This window comes from Octopus bimaculoides, chromosome 2, assembly GCF_001194135.2.
Source record: "Octopus bimaculoides isolate UCB-OBI-ISO-001 chromosome 2, ASM119413v2, whole genome shotgun sequence".
Classification (NCBI taxonomy): Eukaryota; Metazoa; Mollusca; class Cephalopoda; order Octopoda; family Octopodidae; genus Octopus; species Octopus bimaculoides.
Window position 1 is genome coordinate 155169783 of NC_068982.1, and position 24168 is coordinate 155193950.

Consider the following 24168-nt stretch of genomic DNA (forward strand, 5'->3'; position numbering starts at 1 on the left):
CTTGCCCCGGCAACAAGCTGGCAAAATCGTTAGCATACCAGGTGAAATGCTTAGCAGTATTTCGTCTGTCGCTACTTATAAAATACGTACCAGTTGAGCACTGGGGTTGATGTTATTGACTCACCCTCTTCCTTGAAATAGCTGGCCTTATGCCAAAAATTTGAAACCAATATTATTGTTAGGAAGCAGCGAGCTGATAGAATCGTTAGCACAATGGGCAAAATGCTTAACAGTATTTCACACATCGCTACGTTCCAAGTTCAAATTCCACCAAGTTTGACTTCGCCTTTCATCATTTCAGGGTCAATAAATTAAGTACCAGTGAAACACTGGGGTCCACGTAATCGACTAGTCCCTTCCCCAAAAATTTTGAAGCCTTGTGCCTCCAGTCCAAAGGATATTAATAATAAAAAGAAATAGAACATTTACTTGGATGTTTTCTGCTTTGACTTAGCCGAATTTTCTTCATCCGATGACAAAATATTCATTATCGTCATATTACTCCTTTCTTATTTCAACAATTCCTGAATAAAAAAATAGATTTCACTGAATAGAAATATAATCAAATAAACATTTATTTACAGTTCTATATTTAAGAGATGAGGAATTATGTACATTATTTACATTTGACGGATATTTGTCCTCATCTTATTTGTTGTTAACATGTTTCAGCTGATATACCCTCCAGCCTTCATCAGGTGTCTTGGGGAAATTTCGAACCTGGGTTCTCATTCCTAAAGTATTTTTCGATGTTATTATTATTATTATTATTTATGTCACTGCCTAGAATCGAACTCGGAATCTTGGGGTTAGTAGCCCGTGCTCTTAACCACTACGCCATGGGCATATGGCGTAGTGGTTAAGAGCGCGGGCTACTAACCCCAATATTTATTTACATAATGTAAATAATGCAAACATTTATTTGCTTTTTTTAAATTTATATATTTTTAAAACATTCACTAAAATATTTATCGAAGTTGATCGTTTCATGAACCATACAGACTTAAACTAAAGTTGGAATTACTGTGAACCACACAGGTTCAAATTTAAACTGAGCCAATTATGAACCTCACAGATTCATATAATTACTTGACTTTGATTTCTGAAATTTTAGGAAGAAAATAATCAAACACCCCTTAAGCAGATGCTAGCCTTATCAGACAATATTCCTCGAAAAAAATGGACCCCTATTCTCCAGCTATATAAATAGACATAGAATTAAATATCCATAAATTCAATAAAATGCTCACCATAGTACCATGATTTCATAACTAACTGAATCAATAAATCAATAATCCATATAATCATTTCTTCTCTACACGAAGACTATATTTTGAACATTTTATAACCCTTTTAAAGAGCATAAAACTCTGGCTCAAAGTTTAATTTCTACCTCTAATTATACTGTTCTAATTGTAAAATATTTCACATTATGAACCAATAAGAAAACCTAAATGTGAATGCTCAACCTGTTAGAAATAACATCCCATCTGTATCACTCACCATTGTCATTTAACATTCGTTTTCCATGCTAGTATGGGTTGGTCAGCTTAACAGAAGCTGATAAGGCCAGGGGCTGCACCAGATTCCATTGTCTGTTTTAGCTTAGTTTCTACAGCTGGATGCTCTTCCTAATATAAACTACTTTCCAGAGTGTACTGGATGCTTTTTACTGACACCATCACTAGTGCTTTTTAAGTGGCACAATATTTTATACATAAGATGATATCAATGTACATCAAACGATTTCAGAATCTAACAACACTATTTTACATGGTTGCACAACCTACCGGTAATAGTAACTTATATCTCCCTCAACTCACACCTTACAGCCTTAGGATATCTTCTGATGGACGAAAACCTTCACATGTCTAGGATTGCATTCCAAAGACTGGCCGGTGGAGATGGACTATATGTAATCTGAACCTTTCCCCCCCCCTTATTTATTAATTTTTTTTTCCGGAATCCCATGTTTTAGGCTATGGAGATTCCGATTCTGAAAAAAAATTGTTTGAAAAATTTCAATTCCCCCCACCACCACCACCAAGCAGGCTATTTACATGCTAGAAATAACAGCCAAATCTCACAAAACTAGTATTAGGGTTAGGTTTAGGGTCAGGGTTATGGTCAGGTTAGGATTTGAGTTAGCGTTAGGTTTACCCTGTGGATCTATATAAAAACCAGGGGGGGGGGAGGATCGAAATTTTGAAATTGAGATTTTTGAAAATTTTTTTCAGAATCGGAATCTCCATAGCCTAAAACGTGGGATTCCGTAAAAAAAATAAAATAAGGGGGGAAAGGTTCAGATTACATATAGTCCATCTGGACCGAGGCCGACAATGAAGTACTGCTATCACATCTGGAACTGTGCTGCTGCTACTCACACAGACATCTTTGACAGCATCCAAAAAAATGCCGCACAACCAAAAAAGCATTAAGTCACTTGCTGGAGCACCCTAGCCTCAAGACCACAGACGCATAGTCTCTTCTCTTGGCATTTTCTACCGCTACTGTTATGGTCTTTGCTCCTCAGTGCTGGCTGGGCTCATAGCACTTCCACTCATGTATTTTTGGTCCACTCGTCTTCCTCTTCTCATCATTGTTATGTCCGACACCCAATGCTCCATACTAATCACTATCTCACAACTCTTGTCTTTCACGCAATTGTTGACTAGCAAGGGTTCGAAAACATTAATAACATCACTCTCGCCGGTCTAGGAAACCATGAGCCCTGTCCATTCCTCTAGACTTAAAAAATAAAACAGAAGTATTAATAACTACTATATTAGACAATATAATTCCTGATGTACAAAAAGACAAGATGGACAGAGTGGATCTAGGACTAAATAACAATCTGTTGTTTTTGTGTCGTCGCTCGATTTGCTAGAAATGACAACCATATTTTCCATACACTAGAATGCAGTGCCTCTCAGACATATTCTCCAATAAGTTTTCAACTTCCAGAAAGAAAATATCTATGCCTTGACAGAAATTCATCATGTGTTTATTGATTTAAAATCTAGTTCTCAGTAATAAAAGCATTTCAACAAACTATTCTTTTAATATATAATATTTCTTGATCGCATGAAACTGATTATATAAATGGTATCAAAAGTTAATTTAATATAAGTGATCAATAGTATTACTATTTCATGAAATGGAAAAATATGAAGTCAAAACATTCCGGAAAAAATGTTTTCGAATGTTCGAAATAATATTTTCAAATAGTATTCACCAATTGTAATTAAATGATATTAAATATATAGACGTTTACTCTTTATCATTACTAAACCCAAACAAAAACTTACGTCAATTATTTTCAGGGATGAAGTCTTTCAGGCACGTTTCAATTTGTAATTAGTAGAAACACATGGTGCTACGCTATTATATTGGTCCACAACACAAGCGACGCTTTCTCACTCTCTTCAGGTGCACGTTAGTTAGATTCTTAATTCCGCCCAGTGAACTTACGAATTCTTCTCACTAATTGTTGCCGACGGAGACCATCAATACTTTCCTCAGACTTCTGATTTTATCCTAAGAAATATTATATTCCTAAAATAACTTATTTAAGTAAAATTTAAATCCACCAGGGACAACTATTTCCTGACACCGCTTAAACAAGGGAGATAATGAAACACGTGGTCTGAGTTTTGTATCTGTGTTGACATGAAAATATCGCAATAGTTCTAAATACCTTTATATATATATATAAATTCAATGTTCTTTAGCGTAACCTTGCTGAATACCCGATTTTCGTAGATATGGAAGAGCCGAAGCGACTATTTATTGGTGGACTTTTTGATAATGTGACGGAATGTGAACTTAAAGACAGGTTCAAACATTTTGGTAAAGTGTCCGAAATAGAAATTCGAAACAAAAAGGATGAATCAGGTATGTTATGGCTAAAGTAACATAAATTACCGTTTTCTGATTCAGTAACTTTTTGTATAATCAATATATTTGCATGTTTATATTTTGTATTCTGGTGATTTTTCGTTTTAGAAGTGACTAGTGGATTTGAGGTAAATTTTCCTGGTACACTCCATGTAATCTAATAACTATTTCTATTGACTTAACAGCTAAGTAAACTGCAAGAATAAAATATTTTAGCCAGAAACAACTGAAAACTGTGGCAGTGTATTTCATCTCAACCTACGAATAACCAATCTACATATTTAACTTAAGTGCTTTGACACTCAATCCACTAAAATGCGTTTGCAAACTTCAACGTTTGCATAGATTTTCACACAAGTAGTTAAGTGTAGTGAAATCTAGAATTTATCTATATGAGGTCTGATCAATAAGTATCCGGACTGTTGCTACAGTAACGAAGCTAAAGCATGCAGAGTAGAGTCGCTTGGCAAAGATTGACCCTGTGCAGTGCATGCGCATTAAGTTTTAACGTTCTAGCTCACGTCTGCTGTTCACAGCAGTGCTTGGAAGGAACGTGTGTAGCGTGTGACTGTCGCATTGACCATGACAGAGAAAGTTGTCATGGCGATACCTGCTCAGAGGCCTACGCAAAGTTGCAGAAAGTGTATAGAGAGGGGCGTATGAGCCGCACACGAGTGTACGAATGGTTCAGACATTTCCAAGATGGCCGAAAAATGACGATATTAACGAACGTTCTAGGAGACCCGCAACCAGCAGAACTGAGAAAAGCATCGCAGCTTTGAGGGGAAATCATTGAATCACCATCTGTGAGTTGGAGATTTGGGTATGAGACGTGTGTCTGCCAAGTTTGTGCCAAAACTGCTTTCAGCTGACCAAAAAGAGACTCTGGTTACAGTTGCACAAGATCTCCAAGAACAAAACCTTTTTGAAAACTTTGTGTAGGGCTTCTAAGCAGGTATTGCCAAACTTTTGGCAAAATTTGATGTAGATTCTCTGCTCAACTCTCTCTGTTGTGGTCAATGCGACAATCACACGTTACATACCTCCCTTCCAAGCACTGCTGTAAACAGCAGAGGTGAGCTACAATGTTAAAACTTAGTGAGCATGCACAGCAGAGTTTAAGGTCATTCTGTACCAAGTAGCTTTACATTGTGTGCTTTAGATTCATTACTGTGGCAACAGTCTGGATACCTAGTGATTGACCACATATATAAAATCAACATAATTTACAAAACAGTAAAAAACGGGAAGAAACAAAAGAAAAGAGAATCAGCAGAATAAATAATCGAAATAGATGTATGCAATTCCATCTAATTTATTCATCTTATGAGGAGTAACTGCTATTTTTCTCTAAAACATTAATGGCATTACAGTGGATGGTTGTAAGGCTGAGGTGTATAGAATAGCCAGGCAGTCTCCTAGGTATCATCTGATATGTCAGTAATGCAGGTCACCAGTGAAATTAATAACTTTCTTGTCACTAGCCCAACACCCACCAATGTCTCAAAAACCATAAGCTGGAAAACCCTCATCTCCATTGCTACATAAAGCATATGTGATGGAATTGAAAGGCAAAGAGTGAATCCATCAGGCTTCCTTTTGATTCTTTTCTTTCTTTCCATCTTTTACATTATGTAAAATTATGATTTAACCATTTAGTATTCAGATTACTCTGTCAGATATAATATTTATTTAATCACATTTTATAAAATTAATCCTGTATTATTTTGCAGCTTGGATATTTCAAAGATATGATTGTTTATTTTCAGAATGACATTGCAGGGTTGGTGTGAGAGGCCTGATCTGGTTAGTTTTATCTTAAAACGGGTAGAATATTTGGGCTATATATGGCCATTTTAAATGCTAACGGGTTCAAGATATTCTTCTACCTGCCTCTAATTATCCCATCTTTTTATCCAGACTTAAAATATTTAGAATGTCATTATTCAATATTTTGTCTTTTTCTAAGACAGAAGAGTATTAACAAAATTACAACAGAGAATTACCCATATCAGACTGAAAGCTAGTTTATGTTGTTGATCTTTTACATCTAATTTGGTATCAAATTACTTGAATCAGAGATGACTTAGCAGAAAGGAGTTCCATCTGGATTAGAGTTGACAATGAGCAGAATGTTGAAACAAATGTCAGTGTGGAACAGCTGGACTTCCTACAGGAGTTTGACATTGATCACAGAAGCAAACTCACATGATCAGTAGATTATATGGTTTGCAGAAATAAGATTATGAATATTTAGGATTGAATTAAAACAAAAGTTTATGTTTGAGTTGGACAAACTCACTGCTATGTCCTTCTACTGATGGAGGCTCTACCTAGTCACATGGTCTGCTTGAAATAGTAGCAAAATCACATCTTACTGTCTTAAATAAAGAAGGATACATTGGACAATATGGTTTTAGATATATAAAAAAGCGATTGTCATGACTGGAATACCTTTGATCAGAGATCAGGTCAGTCAATGCTGATCTGGGGCTGAACAACTTCAGGCTGTCACCTTCTCTCTTACTTAAACTCCTGTTATTAATTAATCACCCAACCTGCCGGAGCCTAAATTAAGATACCTTGTAACAATCTTTATTGTACGTTACTATCAGTTGTAATATTTTCTTCTTGCTTCTCTTCATAGGTAAACCAATAAAGACTTTTGCCTATATCAATATAAACACTACAGATGAAAAACTGAAATCTTGTAAGTAATATATATTATTTTTACTCACCAAGATCAGTAAAATATACTACCACTCAAATACTGGAATCAATCTAATCAACTCTAGCCTTCCCCCTATCTATTTCTACACTGATTTCTTGGTGATGGTCGCAGCAATATTATTATTATTATTATTATTATTATTAATAGGAAAGGCAGCAAGCTAACAGAATCGGTAGCACACTGGGCAAAATGCTTTGCGGCATTTCAACCATCTTTACATCTGTGTTCAAATTTCGCTAAGGACAACTTTACCTTTCATACTTTTGAGGTTGATAAAATAAGTACCAGTTGAACACTGGGATTGATGTAATCAACTTACCCACTTCCCTGAAATAGTTGGCCTTATGCCAAAAATTTGAAACCAATATTATTATCAGGAGATGGCAAACTGGCAGAATCGTTAGCACGTCAGGCAAAATGCTTAGCAGTATTTTGCCCATCGCTTCAAGGTCAACTTTGCCTTTCATCCTTTTGGGATCAGTTAAATAAGTACCAGTTATACACTGGGGTCAATGTAATTGACTTAGTCCCCTCCTGCAAGCTGCCTTTGTGGGAAAAATTTGAACTCATTATTATTATTATTATTAGAAGGAGGAGGCTGATAGATTGACAATTTTTAGAGCATTTGACTAAATAACTAGTGGTGTAGATCAACTTTACCTGCCATGCTTTCCAATTCGATAAAATAAATATCAGTAAGGCACTGGGGTTAATATTAAATCAACTATAACCTCTGCTCCCAAATATTTATAGCTTTGTGACTGTATTTAAAATCATTGTCATTTCTAAAATGTATGTATTAAGTGACATAGTGCATGGAAGGCGGTTAAGTTGTTAACTTCTGATCATATCACCATGTGTTTAAACTTTGCTACTGTTATGTCCCTTTGAGCAAGATATATGTACACCTCTTTACTCCAGTTTATCTGACTGATATAGAGCAGGTTCCATTTACCTCATAGATGAATGATCTAAAAACAATTGCTCCACCAAGTAAACCATGTCACCAGGCAAATACAGACAAATGTATGTAAAACTGTTAGAGAAATGAAATAGACTCTAAGATAGAAGAGTTGGATACTTTCTTTTCCTTGTAATAAGTTCTCAGTCTTCATCCTGGTTATTGCACATTTTGCCTAGCTTCCTGGGTCACGGTGGAGGTAGTGAAATGTGCATTAGTGGATGCGCCAGTAGAAGAGTTGTTTTGTTAAAGTTTGACAAAAAGTGCCCATCACTTTTTGCCAGGGTTCCCAAATTAGTGTAGGAAAGATAGGAAGAGAGCACAACTCCTGGATTAATCTCAAACAAGAATTATGGCCTGAATATTCACAACAGAGCAAACTCTACCCAGAGGTCATGTAGTGGTGTTGAACCAGGTGACAAATTATGTCTACAACAGTCAAGAGACTAGAGTTTTGAAAGGTCAACTACCAGAAAAAAACAAATCTTGTAAATAACCAACCAGTGATTCACTGCATCATTTGAAGAATGATGAACATCACTAATTGGTATTCTTTCTAAAGTATCTAAGATTGGGGCAGTTGAGACAATAATCTTTACCTTATAAGGCTGAATGTAACTGTTGAGGTTAACAACAGTCTTTTGTTTTAGTGAATGAGGACCAAGACACATAGTGCTTTGTTGTACTCAAGAAGACCTGCCCACTACAACAGAATCGTGATCCTAAAACCAAGGTGCTACATTAAAAGTATTGGTGTAGGTACTGGTGCTAGCGCCACATAAAAAACACCCAGTGTAATCTAAATGCTTATGTTACTGCTTAACTCCAGCTCAGACCTGATCTAGCATTAGGAAGAGCATCCAGCCATAGAAACGTAGCCAAAATAGACTATGGAACTTGATGCTGCCCCTAGCATTGCCAGTTCTTGTCAAGCCGGCCAACCCATGCCAGCATGGAAAATGGACGTTAAATGATGATGATGAATGTGAAAATATGGTAAAGAGGTGACCAACTACAACAGTGCTACATTGATTTTGTAGTAAGAAGATAAATGTATTCTGTCTGATAAATTCTTTGATGCTAATCTAAATGCTTATGCTGCTACTTAACTCCAGGTCAGACCTGATCTAGATCTTTGATCAAAGGTCCTACAGTAGTGAGCATCCCATCTTTTATTGAGACATAGTTTATCTATGAATGTATTATGCAGTGTGTACTTTGTTTATAAGACATAAGTGTATGATGTCAGGGTGGTTTAGCTGCTATTTCTGGAAAGTCAGGCAGCCATGTGGAGGAGCTCATTAGCTCATAATCTGTTTTATTTTATAGGTATGAAGGCATTGAATTGTACAAAGTGGCGGTCTCATGAAATGAAAATTGAAATAGCTAAGCCAAGTTTTTACCATAAGTAAGTATCTTTCTAATCTCAGTTCAATATTTATTGTTTGTTTTTCACATTGGCATGGGTTGGACAGTTTGACAAGAGTTGGCAAGCCAGAGAACTGCACCAGGTTCCAGTTTGATTTGGCTTGCTTTCTATATCTGGATGTCCTTCCTAACATTAACCACTTTACAGTGTGTGCTGGGTGTTTTTAACATGTAACTGACACAAGCACTATTGCATGGCACTGGTGCGAATGCTTTTCACATGGCACCAGCACAGGATTCTTGTAAGCCAATCTTCTACACAAGGGGATGTGGCCTTAACACTTCTGCTGTGGAGGACAGGTCTTCTTGCAAAGGCAGTGAGCTGGCAGAATTGTTATTATTCATGACAAAATGCTTAGTTGCATTTCTTCCAACTTAACATTCTGAGTTCAAGTGCTGCCAAGGTCAGCTTTGCCTTTCATCCTTATAGGGTCAATAAAATAAGTATCCGTTATAGTACAGGGATCAATGTAATCAATTTATTCCCTTCTCCAAAATTGAAAATATGTCTAAGCATAAATCTGTCCATAATCTGAAGGACTAGGGAGAAATATTACCTTGTTTGGAAAAATGGTGAGGTTTGGTGACCGAAAGAGTGTCTGACCATGGAAAATTTACCTCAACAAATTTCGTCTGATCCATGGAAGAATGGAAATGCAGACATTAAAACGATGATGAGGTTGAATTTTATACTGGGTTTGAGATTAAGTAAGATATTGGACTACTGACTATGTGGTCATGTGTTCAAACCTTACTATTGCAATCACCCCAGATCCAACTCTTTTGACCCCCATTGATAGATTTGATTGAGACAGATCAAAAAATCAACTCACTTAAGTTTTCTATGCTCATGCTAGAGATATGAGTCGATAATTGTCCTTTATATATATAATAAATTATAAGACAACTAATAGCATATTTCTGTTTTATTACAGCTTGTTAAAAGTTATTGCTGAACAGAAAAGACAACTGACAGAAAAGGAACCAGATAAAATGGAGCTATCATCAAATGCAGGTTCTGGTGTAAAATGGTCCAATAAAACCTTCCGTAATGCCAGGTTAGGAAGTAAAGTTTCTGACAAGAAGGTATTTTAAGTTGATTAATAATAATATGAAGAAGTAAGAAGTGTGTTTTTTTTTAAAGGTTTCATGAGGATCTTTTCCAGACCTCTGGAAATATGCTGTGCGTGAGAAGACCCGGCAAGCCAAGTGAGACCTAAATCTAAGGCCTCAGCCAGTCCACTTATGCGTACCTTCCTTCATTGGACACTAAACTCCACTTGCGAAGACCTGTTGAGGCAAGTGAAGTCGAGATCGAGTTAAATTCGACGACTGGCACCCATGCCAACGTCGTCTCCTTCATTGGACACGAAACTCAGCTTGCAAAGATTTATTGGGGCAAGCGAAATCGTGATGGCACCTGTGCCTAGCGTCGCCTTTCTGGCACTTGTGCCCGCGGCATGTGTAAGGACTTTCGAGTGAGATCGTTGCCAGTGCCCCTGGACTGGCTCTTGTACAGGTGGCACATAAAATACACCATTTTGAGTGTGGCCGTTGCCAGCACCGCGTGATTGGCCTTCGTGCCAGTGGCACGTAAAAGCACCCACTACACTCTCAGAGTGGTTGGCGTTAGGAAGGGCATCCAGCTGTAGAAACTCTGCCAAATCAGATTGGAGCCTGGTGTAGCCATCGAGTTTCACCAGTCCTCAGTCAAATCGTCCAACCCATGCTAGCATGGAAAGCGGACGTTAAACGACGATGATGATGTCCATCATAGATTTTACATCCACTTTTCTTACTACACAGAACCATTTTACTTGTTTTCCATCATTCTTAATACTGTCTTTTCCACTAACACATTACATTGATCACTCTCAACTACACATCATCTCAATCTCTCTCTCATCCATCCCCTGTTTGTTGTACCATTATTATTATTCTATTGTTCTTCTCTCCCAGCCCATACCTTTTTCTGCAGTGTCAGTTATTTCTTACTCCTCTCTAGCTCCCCACATCTCCACCTCATATCCACTACATCCACCATTCAACCTAGATTCAACAGCTGTCACCTAGTCTCCCCACTTATCATTCCTTAACGCCTGTTCTTCATTATATTCACCCCTCACCCATTCCCCATCTGTAACCATCTGCTCTCCCATATACTCTTGCAAATTCCACCCACTCACTTCTACTCACCTCATATGTTGAAGGTCCACCCTGACACCTTGTCAACACTATTTTATCTCTTTCCAGCTCCACCCATGTCACTTCCCACCTCTTTTCTATAATATGGGTAGCCTCTATAGCAAGAAACCTGTTTTGTTCTGGCCCCTTCTCTCATACTTTAACCTCTTATCTCCTAGTATCAAGCCACCTTGTTCAGTCAAAGAGCATCTTAGTCTTGCAAGCTGCATTGTATCTCCTCAGTACTGATGCCACAAGAAAAAAGCACCCAGTACACTCTGTAAACTGGTTGGTATTAGGAAGAGCATACAACCATAGAAGCCATTCCAAAGCTGACATTGGAGCACAATGCAATCCTCAGACCCACTGGATCCTGCCGACCCATGCGAGCATGGAACATGTGCATTAAATGATAACAATCATTTTCTCGACTTGCATGAATCGGATGGAATTCATTGAGGCAGATTTTCCATGACTAGATGCCTTACCTGTTGCTCACCTTCACCTGTTTCTAAGCAAGGTAAGATTTCCCGTGACCAGACAAGTTTTCAGTGAAAAACTCAAAACAAACAATATCACTTGTATGATGGTGATGCTCATTAAGAACCATCATGTGGCAAATTTTCTGGAAGGTTGGAAGTTTTAAAGGATGCAATGTCTCAGCAACTAACAACTGATGCAGGTAGTTTGTTCCATGCTTCAACAACTCTTAGTGTGAAATGCATAAATACAATGGACTGTTTTCAGCAGACAAACCAATGATAATATATTGCTATTGTTTTTCCAGGATTGGGTCAAGTATGGACAAGCACTTCCAATAATGAGAATCCGACAAAACAGATGGAAAATATCCTTTCAGTTAACTATTTTCTTTTTGAGGTTTATTTTGTTAAGGCTATTTGTTATTTAAGTTTTCTAATGAAGCATGTTGGTGCTGCTAAAACACAAAATACTTTTTAGCTTATGACAGTAGTATCTGGATACATTAATTTCTCAGTGAAAACACTTCAAATCTTTCATTCAAGTAACTGTAGATTATTTTTATCTCAAAGAGCTTTCTTCCTAGGTCACTATATTGGTATTTGGCTGATCAAAAATAGGATTGTAATTGATGTATATTACCTATCTTATTTCCACCTCAACTGGAAGATGAAGCCATGAATATCTCATCTTATATTCAAAGCATGCCTAAGACTACATAATCCAATGTGTACTTTTTTTTCTGAAGATAGTAGGATATGATTTGAGAGAAATTTTGCTGTTATTTCTAGCAAGTTCAGTGACTGCAGAAAGGTTCCCTCGTGTATGTATATTTGATAATAAACTTCAGTTTGTAGCTCTGCACTTGATTATGCAGGGTGATAAGTAAACATTATACAGGAACTTGTGTGCATGCACACACATACACTACAGTTCTGCACAGTTTCTGTCAACCAAATTCACTCACAAGGCAATGAGATTGAACTCAAACCATGTGCTTCAGAAGTAAACTTCTTAACCACACTACTATACTTGTGTCTAAAGACAATGTTGACTTTGACATGATCTAAAACTCAAAATGTAAAGAGGTCACATGACATTTTCTCCAAATGATTTTGCTAATCAACTGCCCAACTCATGGCAACATGGAAAGCACATGTAAAATGATGATGATGGTTATATGTAAACACACATATATATTAGCGATATGCTGTGCTTGAGAAGACAAGTGAAATCATAGTTGTGGCCAATGCCAGTGTCATGTAACTGACACATAAAAATCACCTATTACACTCTTGGAGTGGTTGGTGTTTTAGGAAGGGCATCCAGCCATAGAAACCATGTCAAATCATATTAGGACCTGGTGCAGCTCCCCAGCTTACCAGTTTCAGTCAAACTGTTTAACCCATGCCAGCATGGAAAGCTGATGCTAAATGATGATGATATATATATGTTTATTATTGTATCCTTCCATAATGATATGATAAATACAGTTGAAGTTTAACTTGATTTTCTCAGCTTTTAATCCCATCTACATTTCTAAAACTTCAGAAATTGTTCTCATGAAAATATTTTGTTAAACTACAAGTGAAAATGTTTGATTCATTCCAGAGTTTGCAAGTTCTCATTGATATTGATTTCTTATATATAAGCACCAAAGACTTAAATTTGGGTTGTGTTGAATACTCCTCTCTCTCTCATCCCAAATGATAGCACTGATAATGTAATATTTGAAAGTATAGTGCATATCTTTATTTCTGGCTATTTGTATGATGTTGCCTTTGTTGATTTTGTTTTAATGAAAATATTTTTTCTTAACAATTTTTACATCATCACTGTAAATCCTTCAAAATTTTGTCGTAACCACAAGAAATTTGAATGGAATGACAGTTATTTAAACCAAACCAGACAAAAATTTCCTCAAAGTAAGCAAGCAGCAAAAAATAAAGCAAACAAAAGTCAGATTTCCAAACAATTCAAGGACAGGTTTACACCCAAAAATTATGACATAAAATCAAGTAATGTTGCCAAAGAATTTACAGCTCCTGGTTCTGTGTCCAAAGACCAGAGCAATTTGATGACAAGTACTGTTTCCAAAGAACCTACAGTTCCTGATTCAATATCCAAAGACTGTAGCAAATCAGTTTCATATACTAGTTCTAAAGAACTCGTGGTTCCAGATTCTATATCCAAAAACTGTCACAAATCAGTATCAATTAGTGTTTCAAAAAAAAATGTGGTCTCTAAGTCCATACCTAAAGATTTAAATTGTACAGAATCAAATATCACTTCTAAAAAGTTAAAATATAATGATTCCAAAGATGACAACTTGGAATCCAGTTCTGTTTCCAAAGGGAAAAGAGTTATTGATGCCACTACTAAAGCTTCTGGTTATACAGAATCAAACAAAATTTCCAAAAAGATCAAATATGATAGTATCAAAACTTCCAGTGCTCATAAAAGTGGACAGTCAGAGCCAAAGAAAGTGAACCCACTTCAAAAGAGTCAAGATCTATCAGCAAAACCTGTTAAAATTACTACTGAATCAGTTGAAAACAAAACATTAAAAGCAACTTATGTAAATTTCAAAGTACTACAGAAATGTATACCTACTAAAAGGTCATGTGGCCTGGTTCTACAAGCAAAACCTAGTCTCTTACTTAAGTATAAAGCAATAAATTCAGTGGAGTTGAAGTCTCAGAGCTGAAATGTTAGCCAAACTTAATGAGAGAAAAAACAAAATGTAAAACATTGTTAATAACTTGAATGATGATATTAACAATGATAAAACATCTGACAACCAATTGTGATCCAAAAGAGAATAAAAGTTCACTAATTTTTCTATTAAAACAGATTCAAAAAAGCTGTCTATTATATTTTTATATATAACTTGTTGATTCCCTTCAACAGTTGTTGACTGAAGATCATCACCTGATTCTTTCATCACTATCAAACAGCATTGATACTACCAGGGAATAGCCAGGTACTTTTGGTCCACACTATAGCTTGCCTTTTATCTTCCTTCATGACACCAAAGGATTGATTTATTGGGTCATGTTTGCTGAGGTGATATGAAAGGAAAATAAAACATAAACAATTACTTTTGATATTTTGTTATACTTCAGACTTAAGCTGTGAAAACTGTTTTCTTCTATCTGTGTTTCTCTTTAATTTGAACTTATTCCTAACTTTAGGATTCTGCTTTCTGCAGTGCTAAGTGGATTGTAAAGAGCAAGGTTTCACCTAAACAGGGTGCTTGTCTATCACAGGAAATATCTGGTAACCATTTGGATTGAGTAAAGAAGACTGAAATGTCTATTGTACTGAAATTCAAAACACATGAAATAACACCCTAATGAGGGAATCTCTACATGGGTCACTTGGCTAGCTATAAATAACAACCTAATATCTTGTGAAAGTATACATTAAATAAAATAAAAACATCCATAAGATCAGATGGTCAAGATGACCATTGATCATAAGTCTAATTAATCAAGGCTGATCTAGAAGTTAATATGAATTGACAATCCCAAAAGTTCCCTTATTGGCTTGTGGGTAGCTCGATTTTTAGAATAGGTACATCATATTGCAAGATGAAACTAAAAGAATAGGCATTAAGAAGAGTATCTGGTTGTAAAACACTGTCTCGTCCAACCCATGCCAACATGACAATACAGACATAAAAAATCATTTTAAGTAGGGGTAAGTACATTGCTCTAGTACACAATATAACTGTACACCTGATCCGTAACACAAAAGACGAATTAAGTAACATAAAATGTAGTAGTCACAGAGGTAACAAACTTGCATATTTTTTTCTTTTATTGGCATTTTACGTAAAAATTTAGATAAATAGAGCAAAACATTTTAAATGATTTTGTTTTTGCTTATATATTGTTGGTATTTAGCATGGTTTGACCGGGGTATTTTTATCGATATTTACAATATAAATATCTCCTGTAAGTTTCCATATCTTTTGCCTTTGGTGGACCAGGGCCGTGTTTTCCGCAAAGTACGTAAGATGTGTAAATTTGGTCAGACATTTTATTCACGGGAGGTAACTCCACTTGGTAAACACTATCCAGCTTGAAGGCACTCATTTCCCATCTGAAAATAAACAAATAAGCTAACAATTAATTACACCATGGTTGAATAAAAGCATTTAGAAAGTAGGTACATTGTTATATTCACTTATGGAAGGTTTTTTTTTTTTTTTTCAATTTATTACGTTTTAAAATCTTTTGTTATCTAAAACTGTTGTAGTACACTCGCACCTAACGATTCTGAAAAGAGAAACAGAAATTCGACTATGAAAGGTTACTATATGTGGAGAAAGCATGGGAGAACAAGTTCTTCCCAACATAGAGACCAGCTATCCTAGTTGACAGAAGTATAACAGATAGAGCAATTAAAGATATAAAAATACACAAAGCCTCAACTCCATCAGGAATTACTGTAGTTACACATCAGGTAGTACAGGAAGGTGCCATACACAATGATTGGTGTGACAGCATTAGAGTCAACTGTTAGAAGAGTAAAGGAGCTGCCATAGACAGAAGTAATTACAGAGGTCTCAAATTGCTGGACCAGGACATAAAAGTTACAGAAAGTGTTACAGTTCAATTAATTATGTAGACAATTAGTCTAAATAAGATTCAGTTTGGTTTTGTGCCAGAGAGTACTACTGATGCACTCTATCCTAGTAAGACAACTGCAGGAGAAGTATTTAGCTAAAAGTAAGTTATTTTACAGGAGAAAACTTTGACAAGGGCTTCGATTCAGTGATCCAGAGGTCTCTGAGCAAGATAAGACAAGGCAAATGACTTGTGTGAGTCATACAAACCATGTAAAGTGGTGCTGTCAGTAACATGAGGGTTAGTAACAAATTTAGTATGCAAAGAGTTCACCTGAAATCAGTTTTCAGTCCCCTTCCATTTATCATAGCTCACCATAACACAGAGTAACTTAAAACTACTAGCCCTTGGAAACTACCATATTTTGATGACTTCATTCTTATAAAGGAATTTGTAGTAGAATTAGAAAAGAAATTCCATTTGTAGGAGCAAAATCTGGAATCAAAGGGCCTAGCAAAGTTCTAGTAAGAAAACAGGACTTTACTCCCTTCAGTGAAATGGCCTTATTCGATATTCAGATAAAGTAATAGCAGAAATTCCATATTGGTAAACCTAGTGAAAGCTATGGACATACAAGAGGCACAGCAGAACCACAAGAAGGTTAACAGAAAAAGCAGACTTTGTGTGATGTGCAGGAATAATAAACATTACAAACAAGAAGAATAGATTGAAAGGAGCTTGCAAAAGATACGGAAAAATTGGTCTCAGGATAATCATTCCCAAGAAGGAGATGGCAAATGATTGCAGCAAGTGGAGAGAGATGCTGGAGAAGACCTTTCAAACATGGACTAAAGAGTGTAAAATAATGATGATAGTAATAGGAAAAGATAAAAAGATTGTAATTAGAAATAAGGGATACTACTTACAATTGATCGGTTATCTTTCTGGTATTTTTGTCTTGAATTGACGGTGGTTTATACCAGCTATCTCCAAACTGGGCATACCTATTTAGAAAAGAAAGGTCCAAGTAAAGAAAAACCATAAAATTTCAACCAATTTCAGTTTTTGTTTTCTTTGTGTTTGGAAGAACACACATTGCCCATGAATTGTAGACCCTCCAAGACTAGTGACCAAGGATTTCAAGGGAAGAAAGGACTGGTAATAATGGTCAGTGTGGGGTCATGGGGATGGAAACACTATGAGTGGAAAGATGAATAGAACAGAAATACCCAGCGGTAAGGGTATAAAATCAGCCAATTCCAAGAAACAGAGGTCATTATAGTAGCAAAAGAAAAAAAATCAGAAGAGACAGCATGCTAGAGCATATCTATTAGTGATTGAATTCCAACTGGTCAAGTGACCTTTCTCTGGATGCAGTTTTTTACATACCTTTCATAGATACACAATCCTTGTTTTGAAGGCTGGTTGATGTTAAAATCATAAACCTGCTTTGTAGTTGGGAAAACATCCTAAAAAGAAAACATCCAAGAAAACTATATTAGAAGATAACACAAGGAGTTTTAATCCATCACTCACTTTAACAAATTTAGTTACATGGAAAGCATTGAGGTCAAGTCTCCAGTATAAAGATAAGCGATTCCCTTTATCCTGTCTGCAATGGAAGCCCTAAAGAGAATCTTTCTCTGGCTAAGCTATTAAAATGAAGTCAGAAGTAATTGAAGAAATATCCAACTGAAGACTAAAAGTAAAAATAAAAATACAAGAAAGAAAAATATATTTTATATTTAATGACATACCAAAGAGATAATTCATAATTATTATTACTGTTGTGATTACTTATATATTTAGTTTACTGCTGTAATTATATATACATGTATGTGTGACGGGGCATGATTCTATGGTGAAGAAATTTGTCTCACAACAAGGTTCAGAAACTTTATGCAAACATGGCAAAATAGATGTTAAAATGATGATAATGATGACAGGATCTTTTCAGTTTCCATCTACCAAATATGGAGACTCAGATTTTGATTTCACTGTATAGCAATCTGAACAAGTGTCTCCTATCATATCTTCTGATCAACCAAAGTCCTGTGAGAATAATTTCATAGATGGGAACTGCACAGAAGAGCTTATGGGTTACGAATCCAGTCTGATAACATCTCCGATCAGCCATAAAGGGTACTGCCTTTTTCCTTCTGATGAAGCTATCTAAAAAAATAATTCACTAGGTGCAGGCATAGCTGTATGGTAAGAAGCTTGCCTCCCAACCACATGGTTCCAGGTTCAGTCCCACTGCATGACACCTTGGGCAAGTGTCTTCTAATATAGTCTTGAGCCAACCAAAGCCATGTGAGTGGATTTGGTAGACAGAAAGTGAAAGAAGCCCGTCATATATATATTTGTGTTTGTGTTTGTCCCCAACCACTGCTTGACAACTGGTGTTGGTGTGTTTATGCCCCTATAACCTAGCAGTTCAGCAAAAGAAACCAATAGATAAGTACCAGGCTTTAAAAAAAAAAGTAAGTACTGGGGTCTTCAAGGTGGTGCTCCAGCATGGCCACAGTCTAATGACTGAAACAAGTAAAAGATAAAGATATCCTGAATCTCCCTACCATACACTCCATTCTTCCAAGAAACAACAGTGTAAAACTTCAGCTGTTCATCAGAGAAAGAATCAAAGATAAAAAAGCAACAAAGAAGGAAACAGGTATGGTTTACCTTAAAAGAAATCTGTTTGTTTTCTATTGTTGAATTATCAGAGTTGGAATCATCAGAGAAGTCAACATCACCATCCACTTCATCACTCTCACTACTACTAAGACTGTCTTCACCTCCTCCTCCTCCAACACGACTACCTGCTTCACTGCCTCCACTGTTACCTCCTCCTCCTCCACTCCCACTCCCAATGAGATTGGAAGCATTTGCAGGTTCACTTTTGTTACTTATTGATGCTTCAAGACTGGAAAAAGAATAGAAGAACACAGCATCATCAGTCATCTTTATTATTTTGAAACATATATTACATTTTAAGTCAAATAAAACCAAAATCATAGCATTGGCCAGTCCCCCCCCCCTCGACTGGCTCTCGTTCCGGTGGTACGTAAAATGCATCATCTGAACATGATCAATGCCAGTGCCCTCTGACTGGCTCCCATGCCAGTGGCACATAAAAGGAACCATCCAAACGTGATCGATGCCAGGCCGCCTGACTGGCTCCTGTGCCGGTGGCACGTAAAAGGCACCCACTACACCCTCGGAGTGGTCAGCATTAGGAAGGACATCCAGCTGTAGAAATATAGCCAGATCAGATTGGAGCCTGGTGCAGTCACTGGCTTCCCAGACCTCAGTCAAACCGCCCAACCCATGCCAGCATGTAAAACAGATGTTAAATGATGACGATGATGATGATATATTACATTTTTAAAAATAGTTTTAATCAGGTTGATGATAAACATTCTTCTTCTTCTCTCCCTTTCTGTCTCTTTCAGAGAGGGATGGGTCCTATCAAATTTAGATGCCTAAGATATGTTATATGTTACGACCCCATCAGGACTTAATGACTCAAGTCAAGGCAGGAAGTCATTGTCATCATCACCACCATTATCATAATGATCATGATTATCATCAGCACAAGCGCTGACATCGCATATGCTTAAGATATTTGCTTTACAGTCATGTATTTCTAAGTTTGATCCCACTATGCAGCATCTTGGGTCTTCTGCCATAGACTCAGATCAACCCAAGCCTTTCCAACACAATTGCATGAATAGAGTGTGCAAAAGACCATCAGAGGAACTGTACCTAGTACATGTGGTAGACTTAGTACGTTGTCCAATTTAATACCACCACCTGATCTTTGTGTGCCCTTTGGTCCACTCTGTCAGAAACATTCATACCAGATATCCAGTGTCAGGATTACTCAATCTTTGTATGATTTCCTTCTTAAACAAATTGCCCCTTTTAATCTCAGAGACCCTGCAAAAGGGTCACTTCTTCAGTAAATCATAAAATATTGGTCATCAAAGTAATGATAATCATGTTATATTAATAGTGCACATCTGCTGTTCTATCTATTAAGCTTCCTACATAAAAAAAAACAATAAATTCCTTACCTCTGGTCATCAATTGGTCGCTCTGGGTTGACACGAATGGAAAATGGGCTGTAATCTGTGGCATGTTTAGGCATCACATTCCTTGAGTAAATGAAATACAAGAGATTGAAGCAACCACATAGACAATTAGACATCAGGAAGTTAAATCATTATATAATCATTAAACACACAGCGAGATCGTTGCCAGTGCTGCTGGACTGGCTCCTGTGCAGGTGGCACATAAAATACACCATTTTGAGCGTGGCTGTTGCCAGTACTGCCTGACTGGCCTTCGTGCCGGTGGCACGTAAAAGCACCCACTACACTCTCGGAGTGGTTGGCGTTAGGAAGGGCATCCAGCTGTAGAAACTCTGCCAAATCAGATTGGAGCCTGGTGTAGCCATCTGGTTCACCAGTCCTCAGTCAAATCGTCCAACCCATGCTAGCAAGGAAAGCAGACGTTAAACAATGATGATGATGATGATGACACACATATGGACTACAGTGGAATTCAAATTTGATAAAGCTGTAAATAATAGTATGTAAATATTTGTTTTTTTAAGTTTCTAAATTCTTATGAAACAATAATATCTGTAATAATATTCATTTAGGTAAACTCATGTTTACAAACTAGATTTCAAAAAGTACTAACTATAAGAACAAGAGTTTATAGTTTTGGGGTTATGTTTTTTTTTAATTTAAAGCTGAAACTTCATAAGTTACAACTGCTAGTTTAATGTTGGTAATCCTCAAAGAATTAGGAACCAGAAACTAGTACTTGTAATTTATGAAGTTTTAGCTTAAAAACAAAAGTTATATATATTATTTTCACAATCTTGTAATGGTGAAAAGCAGAGTCAGCCTGGGTGCAAAATGACAGAAACAAATACAAGATAGGTTAGTGGTGATGTTTTGAGGGGAAGGGGCAGTGATGGTTACATAGTATTTAAGGTGGCGATGGTGGTGGGAGTGGTGCCATTCATCAAAGAGATCATGATGAAAAGATGCTGATATACTTTGAAGCTCTAACAAAACAACCATTAATGGATAAAGTAGTCCTAGAAACACTATGTCTCTGAATAAAAGACAGGATAAATGGTAATGTTTGGGAATGTCTTTGAGGAACACGGGTCTGCTAGATCTAAATAAACAAGTTTGTGAAGTGGGAAAGGGATTAAACAACAACAAGGAAAAATATATTGGATGATGTCTGAATAAAAGATGGAAGGTCAAGGCTGGGAACATCTTTGATCATAAGTCTGCTAGATAGAGTGGATTTGGAGTAAAACAACATCAAGAACACAACGATGAAACACTGCAAAGTTCATCCACCTACCTTACCCTACGAAATTGTTCCTTACCTTATGGAATGGGTGAGTGTAAAAGCAAATAGCTCTTCCAATGATGTCAATTCATAAGGATGATAATGTTCTGCAAATTCATCCACACACTCATCTGTTCTTCTGTTCACAGAAACATGCAATTGGTCGTTTAATCCTTTTTCCTCTGTAACAAAAAGAAGTGTATGGATGAGCATTGCTCCTCTTGGCTGACTCATCGTACCAACTCTGAAAGAATTTTAGTTCCCAGATGAATGTTAATTAGGCTAAACCTGAGGCTTAGCTTAATTAAAACTAACAAGACATCAGCATAGGTATAGCTGTATGATTAAAGAGTTTGTTTCACAACCACATGGTTCTAAGTTTGACTTTACTGCATGGTGCTTTGAGCAAATGTTTCTACTTGAGCTTCAAGTTAACCAATACTTTGTGAATAGAATTTGGTAAACAGAAGCTGCACAGAGCCTGACATATATATGATGTAGCATGCAGGTATGGTTGTGTAGTGAAGAGATTCACTTTACAACTACTACATGGTTTTGGGTTCAAATCCACCTTGGGCAAGTATCTTCCAACATAAACTTCAGTTGACCCAACAACATGAGAATGAAATTTCAGTGGCATGTACAAAGCACCATCCGAATGTGGTCAATGCCAGCCCCCTCACCCCATCTGGCTCCTATGCCAGTGGCACATAAAAAGCACCCACTACACTCTCAGAGTGGTTGGCATTAGGAAGGGCATCCAGCTGTAGAAACACTGCCAGACCAGATTGGAACCTGGCGCAGCCTCCTGGCTTGCCAGACCCCAGTCAAACCGTCCAACCCATGCCAGCATGGGAAACGGACGATGATGATGATGATGAAGATGAACTGTACTAAAGCATATATCCACCTATAATATACATATATATATATATATATATATATATACTACACACACACACACACACACACACACGCATATACGTGCATGTGTGTTAGTCTTCAAATAGCCTCATATTGACACCACTAGAGTACAGTGATATTGGTTTATGTCCCAGCTCTTGGGTTCTATTTGCTAATTCCAGTGGCAAAACTCATACAATACTGACCCAAGAAATCTCATCCAATCCATACCAGTATGGAAAAAGCAGGCATAAAAATTATGATGATATGTTTGTGTATGTGTGTTTAGCATTGGATATGTAGATAGCATCAAGTTATGCAACCAACTACCTACATGTCAACAACAGAGCTTTGACATAGTCATTCAACTTGCTAGATATAGCAGCAAAACTTCTTATTGTGCACACATTGAATAATGTAGTACTAATTATGCACAAAAACAAAATAGTTTCATCAGCATGATAAAAAACGGTTGATGTAAAATAGTAAAAATAATCTAACAATGTAAAGTTACTGTTCAATGAATTTGTTTGGTTTCAAAAACTAAAACAAAAATTTTAAATAAATTTCTCCAAGCTGCTGACTTACCTTCATCTAGTGGTAAAGGTAGATGGTATGGCACATTGGGATCCCACCACTGACAGTAGCTGAAAGTAAGATAAAGGTTAGATTTAGTAAATTATAATATAAAAGGAAACGCATAGTTAAACTAATATTATGATCTTTGGCCCACAGACACTGTTCATCATCTCCCTCTTTGTTCTAACCCTACAACTACATCATCCTCTGCTCCTCTGAACTAGCAAGTTGGAGAGCTCCTCTGTCACCCTGACTAGGTCTCATGGTGCTAACCTTGTCTCTAATTGTGTCTCATGGTGCCACGCTAACCTTTTTCCCTATATCACCTTTCAAGAATTCCTTTCCCACCAATATGTTTCCTGCAGACAAATATTTAGAAATGTTCAAGCTAAAGACACACCACCCTCAGTGGACCTTTGAAGGCTACAAGGAACAACACCAGAGCATGAGTACAACTCGAAACCAAACCATTAAAAAGTAATAGGTTAGGTAATACAAAATAAAATGAAAAAAAAAACACAAGAAGAAAACAACAATACAAGGATGTAGTAAATGCAAAGTATTAAAAGACGCTCAGGGAAGCAAAGAAAGGTTGTTTTACATTTAGCTACACAGCTTTCAGGTGAAATGGTTGATATTAAGGAGACTTGTGAATAAAACACATCATTTTATTATTATTTTTAGCTTTAAAATATGAGAACTGTGCACAGTTCTGTGAGGAAGTGTTTATGTGTATGTAAATATGCAGAAGAATACGTGTATCATCATCATCGTTTAACGTCCGCCTTCCATGCTAGCATGGGTTGGACGATTTGACTGAGGACTGGTGAAACCGGATGGCAACACCAGGCTCCAATCTAATTTGGCAGTGTTTCTACAGCTGGATGCCCTTCCTAACGCCAACCACTCAGAGAGTGTAGTGGGTGCTTTTACGTGTCACCCGCTCGAAATGGTGTCTTTAATGTGCCACCCGCACAAGAGCCAGTCCAGGGGCACTGGCAACGATCTCGCTCGAAAACCCTACAAAGGCCAATCAGGCGGTATATATATAT

General features: G+C 36.9%; 3 protein-coding genes across 3 annotated transcripts in view; 1 reads left to right on the plus strand and 2 right to left on the minus strand.

Moving 5' to 3' along the window:
* The window catches only part of LOC106877057 (uncharacterized), an 18129-nt gene extending 14591 nt beyond the window's left edge, over positions 1-3538 (minus strand). Inside the window, exons 1-2 of the mRNA XM_014925847.2 lie at positions 3309-3538; positions 430-524 (exon numbers count right to left, since the gene is read on the minus strand). Of these exons, the coding sequence (XP_014781333.1) occupies positions 430-497 (68 nt within the window). The 5' untranslated portion in view covers positions 498-524; positions 3309-3538. The remainder of the gene's footprint in view (positions 1-429; positions 525-3308) is intronic.
* Positions 3539-3640: 102 nt separating this feature from the next.
* On the plus strand, positions 3641-14781 carry LOC106877056 (nucleolar protein 8). The gene is made up of 6 exons (XM_014925846.2): positions 3641-3894; positions 6545-6607; positions 8919-8997; positions 9953-10103; positions 11989-12048; positions 13510-14781. Exons 1-6 carry the CDS (start codon positions 3765-3767, stop codon positions 14386-14388), a joined length of 1362 nt encoding a protein of 453 aa, XP_014781332.1. The 5' UTR covers positions 3641-3764; the 3' UTR covers positions 14389-14781.
* A 684-nt stretch (positions 14782-15465) lies between these two features.
* LOC106877055 (polyphosphoinositide phosphatase) overlaps positions 15466-24168 on the minus strand; it is a 33642-nt gene continuing 24939 nt past the window's right edge. Inside the window, exons 17-23 of the mRNA XM_052965678.1 lie at positions 23126-23184; positions 21672-21816; positions 20332-20412; positions 18938-19178; positions 17645-17724; positions 17182-17259; positions 15466-15788 (exon numbers count right to left, since the gene is read on the minus strand). Of these exons, the coding sequence (XP_052821638.1) occupies positions 15611-15788; positions 17182-17259; positions 17645-17724; positions 18938-19178; positions 20332-20412; positions 21672-21816; positions 23126-23184 (862 nt within the window). The 3' untranslated portion in view covers positions 15466-15610. The remainder of the gene's footprint in view (positions 15789-17181; positions 17260-17644; positions 17725-18937; positions 19179-20331; positions 20413-21671; positions 21817-23125; positions 23185-24168) is intronic.

What these genes read in the sequence shown, in the direction of transcription:
- LOC106877056 (XM_014925846.2), top strand. Translation starts at nt 3,765, where the DNA reads ATGGAAGAGCCGAAGCGACTATTTATTGGTGGACTTTTTGATAATGTG. An exon ending in AGATGAAAAACTGAAATCTT is followed by an intron (nt 6,608 to 8,918) that starts GTAAGTAATATA and finishes TTTATTTTATAG; the next exon opens with GTATGAAGGCATTGAATTGT. An exon ending in AAGCCAAGTTTTTACCATAA is followed by an intron (nt 8,998 to 9,952) that starts GTAAGTATCTTT and finishes GTTTTATTACAG; the next exon opens with CTTGTTAAAAGTTATTGCTG.